Raw genomic sequence first — 12,213 nt, 5'->3', positions numbered from 1 at the left:
TACCGTCGTATACAAGTTCAACATAAATAGACTGTTATGTTCTGCTCGTAAAATCTACCTCGTAACTTTTAAGGGTTTAAAATCTTCAATCGCCACCCGGTTAGCTCAGCAGAAAAGAGCGTGAGTCTGTTGTGCGGGAGGTCGTGGTTCAAGCCTCTACGGAGCCCGATTAGTGCCATGCAAATTTCGTGATTGTTTTTACTTTTCTCGACTTTTTTCTCGATTTTTTTCTCGGCTTTTTTCTCGACTTTTTTCACGACTTTTTTCTCGGTTTTTTTCTCGACTTTTTTCTCGGCTTTTTTTGACCGCTGAACAACAGTAGAGCAGGCTCATTCTATGCTGAGAGCATGGACAATATGACGAGCTGCAAATGAAAGTTCTCTATGAGGTAAAATACCGGTCACATACGGGTACGTATGTGAAAAGTGATTGATTTTAAGGAAAAAAGATGAAAAAGAAAAGATAAATAAACAGCATAAAATAAATAGATATTAAGGCAGTGGGTGATTGGAACGAGTTGAGGGTACGAGACTTATATGAGAGTATTATGGATATGTATCGTAGAAAGGTATAGGTAGCAATGGTACAGTAAACGGTAAAGTACGTCGTACAATGTATATTGAGTTAAACATAAAAGTGTTTCGGTTGAAGGCAACGTTACGACACATGAGCTTAAACAACGGAGCCTGCGATACCAGCTAGTAAGCGGTCAAAAAAAAGTCGAGAAAAAACCGAGAAAAAAGTCGTGAAAAAAGTCGAGAAAAAAGTCGAGAAAAAAGTCGAGAAAAGTAAAAACAATCACGAAATTTGCATGGCACTAATCGGGCTCCGTAAGCCTCGGCCTTTTCACTTGTAAACGTATACTTTTCAATGCATTTAGCCCTTTCTTCCACACGTAAAAATGATGAAAGCGCTCTTCAAAGTGGATAGGCATGGACGGGGTGAAAACGATTCGTAAACCGTTTACGTGTGGACGGAAAGGATTCGTTTACAAAAATATGCGTTTACGAATGAAAAGGTATACGTGTGGCCGGGGTCTCCGTATCTTAAAATAACTGAAGAGAAGGTGCTGCCTTTGTAATTACATCTGCAAATGCTTAGAACTTTAAGTCTTCTCTGATAACGACATTAAACCGTAGGCCCTGTCTCCCAACCCTTTCTAACCTGCCGTAAATGGGGGACATAAAAGATCCTGTTGAATTATTCGTGTAGCAAAGAGTAGGGGATATACATGTTTAGTGTATAGACAACCACTGCATGGATATGAGCAATCGCGCGCTCTAATTGGCTACTCTACTGCTAATGATGAAAAGGTAAATTATACACACTAGTTTTTAGCTAGTTATATTTTTTTACTCTACTGCTAGTCAATTAGCTCATATAAACCCCTTGCATGTGACGTCAAAGCAGCTTAATCTCGGACACAAAGCAAGAGAATCTAGTCTCCTGAAAATTGGAACCTACTGTTTTGTTCCCCAGATTTAGTTGCATTCCAATGTGCTGCAAGGAGTCTATACCTTTTAGTAGAGAAATTCCCTTTTAAATTAAATTTATGCCCACTAGTACTGAAACTTGCTAGACAATGAAATTAAGAATGCTTCAAGTGTGGAAGCATTCAAACATCGATATAAATCGATAAAAATATTTTCAGAACTGTCTCTTAGTTTATATACATAGAGGATATCTGGCAATTGTGCTGTTTCTTGTGACCTACTTATCAGAAAGCCTCCGTTCGAAAGTATTTTATCAAATGCCGAAAGCCTAAGGCTATTAACTTGGAGTATTTTAAAAGGGATGTTGGTGACTTAGACCTGCTGGTAAACACCTTGCTAATTCGTTTTCCGACTTTTTTGTCGGTAAGATCTGAACGCCATTTAAGTAAAATTAATTTCAAATCTACCTATCTGGATGTACAAACAGTTTCTAGTTCACCAATTATGAGGGATCTCATTTCATTCTCTGAAATTTCACCATCTGATCTTTCTTATCTTGTTCTTCCGTTGGTCTCCGAGTCTTGTGATCCGTTGACCCAATACCCAGTAAGATCCTGAGGTCTTGCTTTTGTGACCCTGCTACCTTCAATCACAAACGTTGTTAATCTTTCCTTACCCACTGCAACATTGCCAACCAATCTAAAAGAGACGATGGTAAGACCATTTCTCAAAAAAAGAACCATGTCTCCTAAACAATTTACAAGCTTCAGTTCTATTTCAAATTTATCGTTTTTTTTAAAGGTTATTGAAAAGGTGGTTGCAACTCAGTTGATAGATTGCCGTAATCTAAGTTAGAGCAAAACAATCTTCACGAAACACTTGCAATCAACTTCAATCAGCCTACAAAAATTTCAGTGTTGAGACTGCTCTTTTAAGGATTCAAAATGACATACACGACCACATCAGCAACGATGTAAAATTTATCGTACCTAAATAATAACAACAATAATAATAATATTGTTATTATTATTATTATTATTATTATTATTATTATTATTACTATTATCATTATTATTATTATTATTATTATTATTAAGCCATAGGCAGACGCGTGCTATGTGCAGTTATTTCACTCCTTATACATGATCTATCGGCAGCCTTTGTCACTATTGATCATTCTGCTTGAGAGGCTCTCTACCAAGTATGGCATTAATGGAATACTCTCGACTGGTTCAGGTCATATCTACGCGATAGATCATTTCGAGTCCAAGTCCCAGGAGTTGTATCGTCAGCCAATCCTCTCCAATGTGGTGTCCCAATCAACAGAAAATCGAGGTTGTATGCAGGAAATCGACAATTGGATGACAAATAATAGGCTAAAATTAAACAACGATGAAGCAGAAATTCTTTTTTTCTTCTTCTTCTTCTTCTTCTAATCCACTTCTTTCCATTTTTCGATCGGCAATGCTTAGCAATGAAAAAAGCTGATAGTAGCGAATAACCATTCCCAAACGCCCGCTAAGCAAAAAAATGTTCCCTAAACTATCTAAGTAACCAAAAATCTATTTTTCCCTTGTCTTCCAATTATCGTTGTTAGAAGAAGACACAGGCTCTGCAGGAAATGAAATCATCTTGTAATTACTCTCCATTTTTTTTTTTTTTTTTTAATCATTTGCAAAAGAACACTGCGTCAGTGGTCGATTCGACACAGACATCTAACTCGGGCTTCCTGTGGAAGCCGAGTTCCACTCGACCAAAAAAAAGTGTTGTTAGGAACGCCTGCCGTTGGTTGCATGTTTTTGGGACCAGCCATTTTGTATAGTTAAGAAAGTTCAGTATTTTTAATGGTGGAAAAATTTATATTTGATAGATAATCTTGATAATCCCTCACCATGAAGCGAAGGGGTGGTTTTGAAGACGTAGTTGAAAGGAAGATTCCACGATCTGAGGACTTCTTCGATGTCACGCCAATACGGAGATCTTCCACCAAATCGTTGCCGTCCTTTCGCCGCCCTGTTGAAATTGGTCATTTCTCGCTCGATATCGATAGAAAATTCCACGATGATAAGCACCAGCTAAAGTATTTTTGCCCTCCACATACCATTAACTTTGATTTATCTGTCGGCTACAAGGATTTTATAGCAAGGAATGAAGACGTGAAGGAAAAGTTAGATCACTTGTTGATGTGGGTGGATAAGCACAGAGACAAGTTTGAACTTCCTAAAAAAGAATCTCTAGAAAACGGACAGGGAGCTTCGTCAAGCAACCCTTCGACCAGGCAAGTAGGCATTTCTTTAAAATAATTATAGTAAATATCACCTATTATTCTTATTTTAGAGTGCTTACACTATGTCCATGAAATAAAATCTAAATAGTTACTACCTAATAGTTTTTATTTAGTGACTATTAGTCACTATCACTCAACTGGAACGGCTTTAGTAACAATACACCAGGGAGACCAAATACTCAAGACAATAGAAAGATAATACTTTATTGTTTCGACATAAAAATCATTGCATTTCATTACAGGGGTTTTCTCAAACCCGTGAAATATTTTACTCTTACACCGGTCTGATTCTTTCGCTTGTTTGAATCGGACTATACTGAACTCTAAAAAGTAAACTTGGCCGTTTTCATGGGTTTATGAAAATCTCTCTAATTCACTGAATAATATTTTAGGCCTTCCTGTAAAACCTTCTGATAGTTGGTGCATCGATTCCCATGAAAGCGTTTATAATTAACAATTAGACTACAAGGTCGGGTTTTCTATGAGTCAATAGATCGACTATTTGACTACAGAAAACGAGAACGCTTTCATGGGAATCGATGCACCAACTATCAGAAGGTTTTACAGGAAGGCCTAAAATATTATTCAGTGAATTAGAGAGATTTTCATAAACCCATGAAAACGGCCAAGTTTACTTTTTAGAGTTCAGTATAGTCCGATTCAAACAAGCGAAAGAATCAGACCGGTGTAAGAGTAAAATATTTCACGGGTTTGAGAAAACCCCTGTAATGAAATGCAATGATTTTTATGTCGAAACAATAAAGTATTATCTTTCTATTGTCTTGAGTATTTGGTTTCCCTTGTGTATTGTTACTAAAGCCGTTCCAGTTGAGTGATAGTGACTAATAGTCACTAAATAAAAACTATTAGGTAGTAACTATTTAGATTTTATTTCATGGACATAGTGTAAGCACTCTAATAGCACTGCGTAAAACATTCTTCTCAAACTCATTAATAATCCATAAGTTAGTTTATTACAGTCTAATAACCAGAGCTTCTCTGAATCGTTGCTTTCCCGATTGGTAACAGCCGGTTTTAGCCCGATGCTGATTGGTCCAAATAGCCCTGCTTGCGTAAGCTTCTGAAGTAATTTATACTAAAAGCTGATTTGTGATTGGTGGAATCTATTCAGTGCTAGGAACATTTTAGGTTTAGAATATTTCATGCATAAAGACAGCTCACTACTAGACTCTTTTGAAAATAATTTCAATATGGTGGATTAGAATGCAGGAGCTTGACTTTCAATGAATAATTTTAGGCAGTGTTCTGTGGAAAGTCTCAGGTCTATTTTTGAAGACTTGATCTCCGACCTTAAGTTTTGTGTGTGTGTGTTTTTTTTAATGTAAAAAATTCAATTTTCACTTTCATTTGCATGTGGATTGAATCTTATTTAAACCCATCTATACTTTAACCCCGGGATATGTGGGGGTTTTATGGGGATTTTTTACCTTTTTATGGCAGCTTTATGGGTCCCAACTATGTGGGGGATGCTCACATTTTGTCATCCCTGCCGACATTAGGTGGGGATTCATTTTGTAAATTCCAAGATGACAGCCATTGTTCCAGTAGAGAATTATGGATCCCAGCATTTTACTTTCTTATAGAAACAAGTAGTTAAAAAAAATATGTGGCCAAGGCATATTTATTTGCCCAGGGGGTGGGTCTTTTTTTGCTGCAAATTTTGTCCCCATATGGTGGGGCATTTGTCAGTTTTAGTTCGCTATTCAATATATAATAATCCCGGGTTGAGGGGGGGGGGGGGTTACTTTGACTGGTGCATTATCCTGACACATGTACCAGTCCAGTGAAACACTGCTAGAAACCTTGATACCCAATCAGAGTCCAAAGGAAGATCACTAGTGATCATCATACACAATCACAATCACAAAAGTGGTGATTATGAGGTTTCCCTTTATTTTTAGAGTCATCTTAGATTTTCAAAAAACATGCATTGATGACTGACCCTGAGCAGTAGTGTTTCTAGACTCATTTGCATAAACCCAAGATGATTGACTGCTCAGACAATACCAAAATTTAATCAGGGTTTTCAAACAGCAGTTCGAAATACAACAATTATTGCTGTAATAACTTTGTACATATTTTTATCCAGTTTAAATACAGACTTCATCACTTGGAGAGGTCACATGACAAAACTGTTATGTACACCTTATGAGACTCGGGAACCCTGGAAAATGGCAGCAACATTGTACAAAGGAACCATTTATCTGAGTGAAATTGAAACTAAAGAAGCGTATGATAGGAGAAAAAACATGGAGGAGAAACACAAGGAGATGTGCTATTGGGGACACAAGTTTGAAAGCTATGTCTGTTCACTTGTGTCAGAGAAGCAGAAGAAAAGATCAAGTGAGACAACCAGTAAGTCAGATACTGCAAATGGGGCTTCATCAACTGCTTCTACATCTAAGGATTCAGAGAAGGATCCACCTTGCAACAACTGTGAGGGATTTATTTCAGTTGTCAGGACAAGACTGGAAAAGCATTCTTTGGTGTTTGGTGCTGAGGTTGATTGTTGTACAAAGGTTAGTAACTTTTGAATATTCTTTTTAAAGGGTTACCTGTGTAAACTGCTCATAAAATACCTTTGTGTTTTTTTGTTGTTTTTTTTCCGTCTTGATTCCTCCCCTGCAAAACAGACATGTTGCGCGATAGTACCCAGGAGTCTTTGGGTCCTTACTCAAGAGACCTTTCCAGGCTTCTGCTAGTGGGTTCCGGTCTACAGTCTGATCAATTAGGCATGTGCCAACTGTCAATCAATGTCACTATGTTGCCAAGTGATTGAGAGAGGGCGGAGCTAGCTGATCACGTGATGTAAATTAATGCCTACGCATGCTTTTTTGCATTGACTGCTGTAATTTAAGACAGCCGAACTAGAAATATTATTTTACTGAAATGTGAACAAGGATTTCTAGCTAGATGGTGAGGACTCCGAATAAAAGAGAATTTCTAAGAATTTTCATGCTGGCCTAATTACGTAAGCGAAAATACAAATTCCGGGTTGAATATCTGCTGGACTGCTGGAATTGAAACTGGATTATTTTCCCCCCGATTATTATGAAATTATAACAGTAAATGTTTTGCCCAGTTTGGATTTCATTGTACATTAATAGCTCTGTCACTGTTTTTCGAAACTTTGCAACTTATTTCCACTTCTCCTTTGGATTCTGTAGAGTCTCTGAAACCAGTTAACCCGATTAACCCTGCCACCAGGGTCTTGTCTTTTTCTTTCTTTGTTTCGTTTTACAATGCAGACCCAGTAACCGGGAACCAGTATGATCATGCATAATGAAACCTATAGCCAATCAGGAAAGGACAGAATTGGTTTCATATTTATCTCAGCCAATCACAAAGCTTGTTTTATTTCCATAGATTACATCTACGTATAATTGGGTTGTCAGATATATTATCTGACATAGGTTGCATGCTCCTATTAAATTGGCTTAATTTTAGTACAAAATTGGATTTCTCTTTTTTTCAATCTGTTTTGATTCGTTGAAACACTGCAAGAACATTTTTGTGTGACTATTGCCACATTCTTGTTATTTACTGACACTGGCTCTTATGGCTTTGAGGGGGTGTAAATGAGATGATTTTATAAAAATCACAATCTAAATTCCAATTGAATTCAAAAGAAAAATAGTAAAATTAAGAAATATAATTTTTTCTTAAATTATTAAGAATGTACATGTATTATTGGGATTTAACGGAAATTTTTTTTGAAAGCTTTCTCTTTCTGATACAAAATCTGAAATCTGTGGAAAGGCTCAAATTTTCAAATTTCCTCTACTTTTGGACTTAAGTAGTGTATGATGCAGAATGAAATGCCATGTGGTTAGTTTTTAAAAATACCTTTTGTTTGTGATAAAAAGGGAAAAGAAAATTTGAGCTCCAGGGGCAATTATCACTACAGTGTATCAAAATATGGCTAAAAATTGCTTGTGTTGGCTTGGTCTGCATAGCGAAACTCTTAATCCAAATAGCCTTACTGTATAATACTTTCTGCTCAAAGTGCAGCTTTTTTTCTCTCATTTTCACTATTTTTATTTTAATCGGACAATTCAAAACATTTTAGCACAATAAAAAGCAAAGGCCACTGAGTTACAATGCTATTGAGTACGTCTCAAAAACTGCGAGTTTCATCATGTGCCGTCTTTCTAAATCTTGTAAAACTACAGTCAATAGCTATTGGGGAACTGCTCTTTTGAAAAATATACCCTTTTATTTTGTGAAAATAATTGTGCACTTTTTGCAAAAGATTTTATTTTCACTTATTATACATGCAAAAATACTATATGTATGTTCAAGGCGATCGTGTGACTAAAGATTTTACAAATATATTTATCTGAAGCATTATTTCTCTTCAAATCTAGTCTATAAGCAGAAGCATAAATAGGCTAACCTTTTACTTTAACTAACCAGTTTGCCCAATTTTAGTTTGTCTTTCTTTCAAAGTTACCGGCTGGTTTTCAATGAGAACTACATGTATTCAGTTGACTAAACTCGATTTCTACAGTGGGACCCACAGTGCACTGTGTCCAGTAGGTTATTCTAGCTACACTTGCAAGTTGTTAATATCTCATGAAAAAGGACTTTTTTGCATTCTTTTCTTTTCTTTTTAAGCATTATTTTATAAACAAAAAAATTAAAATTAAAGTTTCAATGCTAGTATAGACAAATAGAAATACAAGTGATATAGGAATTTAGTAGTCAGCATTTGTCATGCTTTTAAATTAGTGTTACATGTAAAAGCTTAAAAATTTTACTGCAATTTTCAAAAACATGTAAACTCTGTGTCTGTGAGCTGCATGCTGAAATTTGTTTTTTCACTGCTGCCAGTTAAAAATATGAAAGGTATGGACTGATTAGGTTTGATTGATGACAGCAGCGAAAAACTGGCCAAATTTCAGTGTGCAGCTCGCAGACACAGAGTTCACAAGTTTATGAAAATTTCAGTAAAACTTAAGTGTTTTTTAGCTTTCTAAATGTTGTTGTTGGTAATGATGATTCTCTAAACTAATAGGAAAATGAGGCGTCCCCTGGAAACTACATTGAATTAAAGACATCAACCCGTCCTCACACACACCATCAGCATTGGTCATTCCAAAGGTACAAGCTACTGAAATGGTGGGCACAGTCTTACTTGGCAGGAATACCAAAGATTATTTGTGGATTTCGTCAACACCATAGTTTTGTGAATGAGCTCCAGACCTACAATACATTGGAAATTCCAAGAATTGTTGAACATGAACACAACATGTGGGACTTGAATATTAGTTTGAATTTCTTGAATAAGTTTTTAGATTGGGTGAAGACAGTTGTAGTGAAAAGTGATGCTAAAAAGGTGTACTTATTCTCCTTTGAGGAACCATTTAACCATATTTCTGTTGTAGAATCCAGTAATGAGGAGGATAGTTTTCTACCTGAATGGTACACAAAAGAAATGTAAAATATAAAAGCTAAGACTAAAGTATATTAGTAAGACTAAAATATATCCTTCATCCCTTTTGTCTTGCGCCAGACGATAGGTGCATGTGGGTTCTCGGCCCACAAAGTGGGCCTTGATTTAACAATTAATAATTTTAGATTTTTTATATCTTTATACATGTAGGCTCATTCTTTCTTTCTTTCAATTTATTATATTTTAATTATAGTATATACATTAGAATATTGTAATTAGATTTAGATTTTAGATTGTGAGGGCCACTAGGTTATCAGTTTAATGTACTGTTATGTGTAACCCTCTTTAAATAAAGTTTATTGTATTGTATTGTATTGTATTGTATTGTATTGTATTGTATTGTATTGTATTGTATTGTATTGTATTGCTGCCAGGTTTTCATAGCTGCCATCTTGGTTTAATTTTGTAAAGATTTGTCATTGGCCTCCTTTGTTTTAACATGAACCAGCATGGCCACCATGTCTTTTGTACAGGCATTATTTCACTTCCTTGGGAATGATTGAAAACCAGCAAGTATTATTGGACCCATTTGGCTTGAGTGTAATGTTGTCCAATTTGGATCATATTCATTTCTTTCAGTATTATTTCTTTGTTGTCTGAAAATACTGAAATATATTAGTATTATAAACTCAACCTTTTTATTACCAAAAAAAATGGAAACATTGCACTCAAACTGAATGGCTCTATTTGTATGCCTGTGTGTATACCAGTGTAAATTTCAAGCAGCTTGACTTTGCATCCTACAACTTACATCATGGTAACCATGGTTTCATGAATTCTTTTTTAATACTTTTTACTTCTTTTCTTTGTTTTATTTTGCTTTCCTGTAAAACTGATAGAATTTATAGAGAAATAATAATAATAATAATAAATTTAAAAAAAAATTGATATTCTTAAGCCTAGAATCGACCACCATAAACGTAGCTTTACAGGCCCGTAGTGGGCCTGATGTAGGTAAGCGTCCAGCTAAATTTCAAACACTATTATCTTAAATTTGATAGAGGCGACTCATTTTTCAAAAAAAAAGTTCACATAGTTGGCATTCGTAAATGATGAAAACTCAAAACAAGACATGCGGAAAAGCACATGAAAGTCAGCTGTGTGCTTCATATACATACAGTATGTTGAATTTCTATTTTTTACTTGTACATACACTGACGTGATATTATTGAATAGATATTCACATGTTCGATGCCAAAAGTCTTTTGCCCATAAAATAAAGAATTTTAATCATAGAGTGCAAACAATATAACGGTGAAACTTTAGAGTGCAAACAATATAACCGTGAAACTTTAGAGTGCAAACAATATAACCGTGAAACTTTAGTAATACTAAATAGCACAATTTCATGCAAATTCCATTGTTTTCTATTGTTTAACTAGCACTAAGTTGTACTATTTAGTAATTAGTGTTTCACGGATTAATTGTTTGCACTCTATTATTAATTCTGCTGTTTTGTAAATTTGATAAAAGTTGATACGGTAATATGGGGCGTGTCAAAACAAGCGCCCCCTCCCAATAATTTTACCCCTGCTACGGGCCTGCTTCAGTTATGGCGGATCGGCGTTGTGGAATGGACTACCCATTGACCTGAGAAAGTCAAATTCCCTTGCCCAGAAGAGGAGCAGATAATATCAAGAGAATACGAAGTACTTAATATTCTCTTGATAATGTTTATTCAGAATCTGACTCGCACACGGCAAACATGTAAAACAGTTTAAATTTCAATAACTAAATTATATTTATGATGTAGCTGATTTTTTTACCGTGTTTCGATAAAGTTGTCTGTCTGTCTCGTTTATATGCAATTAGTCAACGGAGTAGAGATACCCAGGACACCGCGTCACCCAGTACAACATTATCATCGATGTCTTGGTCACTACTTCAGCACCACAACAATGGCAAAAAAAAGTAAGCCGCTAGAACGGGTTGAATAAACCCGTTACAACTGACACTCGTTACAACTTGGTTATTACTGAACCCGCTACGACTGGTTCAGCTTCAACCCGTTACAACGGCTTCAGGATATACCAAAAGTACAAGTCGTATTATACTTGGCGTTGAACCTGCTACAACGGGTTGACTAACCCGTTACAGTCGAACCCGCTACGACTGGTTCAGCTTCAACCCGTTACAACGGCTTCTGAATATACCAGAAGTACAAGTATTATACTTGGCGATGAATCTGCTACAACGGGTTGACTAGCGGTCGCAGCTGGTTCGGTAATAACCAGTTGTAACGGGTTTATTCAACTCGTTCAAGCTAGCGGCTTACTTTTTTGCCATTTTTAAACTTGGGAGGATACTCAAGAAAGGTTATTATTATTATCAACATCATCATCATAATTATTATTATAGCAGAACATAAACGACGGAATGCTAAATAGCTTAAATAACAAATAGGGCGCTATGTATTGCGTAACCTATTTTGTTTTTTAGACAATAATCATTGAGTTGGCCCTGCTAAGAATGCAAACAATTAATCCGTGAAACACTAATCAGTAAACAATAGAAAGCAATGGAATTTGCATGAATTTGTGTTATTATTTAGTATTACTAAAGTTTCACGGTTATATCGTTGGCACTCTATTAACCCCCTTTAGTAAAACATATCAAAATCATAATGTCTAGAAATAACTCTACCAGTGTCTGAAGGCTAAACGCAACGTTCTCAAATCATGATATTAAAGTGACAGGCCATGTACTTCAAGAACCGGGTGATGTGCTGATCTGACCTAGAGAGGCTTTTTTCAATTTACATTACGTCACGTTTCGCGAACATTAAGAGCATTTTTACCTTTTGTCCCTTGATGCTTCGCGCGCGGTGTGCCCGCCCCTCCCCGTGTTCACGTACAGTGATATTTCTCCCACTAGCTAAGTAGATCCCAATATTTTTCGAATTTGGTTTTAAAAGAGATATAAGAGATGTAAAATGTTAACTTAACAAACGTGACACAACATCATGTCTCAATTCACGCATTCGTGACTTGAGAGTTTTCCGTCTCGGTCGATCACGT

General features: G+C 36.0%; 1 protein-coding gene and 1 long non-coding RNA gene across 3 annotated transcripts; one reads left to right on the top strand and one right to left on the bottom strand.

Moving 5' to 3' along the window:
* Positions 1 to 3,223: 3,223 nt before the first annotated feature.
* LOC116289529 (decapping and exoribonuclease protein) lies at positions 3,224 to 9,505 on the top strand. Its single transcript, XM_031696475.2, has 3 exons — positions 3,224 to 3,711; positions 5,831 to 6,260; positions 8,759 to 9,505. Exons 1-3 carry the CDS (start codon positions 3,326 to 3,328, stop codon positions 9,182 to 9,184), a joined length of 1,242 nt encoding a protein of 413 aa, XP_031552335.2. The 5' UTR covers positions 3,224 to 3,325; the 3' UTR covers positions 9,185 to 9,505.
* LOC116289531 (uncharacterized) lies at positions 9,022 to 11,985 on the bottom strand. Of its 2 annotated transcripts, none has more exons than XR_016120061.1 (3): positions 11,840 to 11,985; positions 9,948 to 10,028; positions 9,022 to 9,158 (listed from the first exon to the last, which is right to left on the bottom strand). It is a non-coding gene; the product is annotated as an uncharacterized LOC116289531 (long non-coding RNA). The 2 variants fall into 2 exon arrangements; XR_004196338.2 differs by lacking the exon at positions 11,840 to 11,985 and adding an exon at positions 10,963 to 11,829.
* Positions 11,986 to 12,213: the final 228 nt, after the last annotated feature.

This window comes from Actinia tenebrosa, unplaced genomic scaffold (assembly GCF_029948245.1).
Source record: "Actinia tenebrosa isolate PJP-AT-01 unplaced genomic scaffold, QUT_ActTen_1.0 PGA_scaffold17__23_contigs__length_9995812, whole genome shotgun sequence".
NCBI lineage: Eukaryota > Metazoa > Cnidaria > Anthozoa > Actiniaria > Actiniidae > Actinia > Actinia tenebrosa.
Note: the sequence above shows the minus strand (reverse complement) of the source record. Positions and strands in the feature narration are given on the sequence as shown.

Coding starts and splice junctions, on each gene's coding strand:
- LOC116289529 (XM_031696475.2), top strand. CDS start 3,326: ATGAAGCGAAGGGGTGGTTTTGAAGACGTAGTTGAAAGGAAGATTCCA. Junction 3,712..5,830: donor TCAAGCAACCCTTCGACCAG/GCAAGTAGGCAT, acceptor ATTTTTATCCAG/TTTAAATACAGACTTCATCA. Junction 6,261..8,758: donor AGGTTGATTGTTGTACAAAG/GTTAGTAACTTT, acceptor CTAAACTAATAG/GAAAATGAGGCGTCCCCTGG.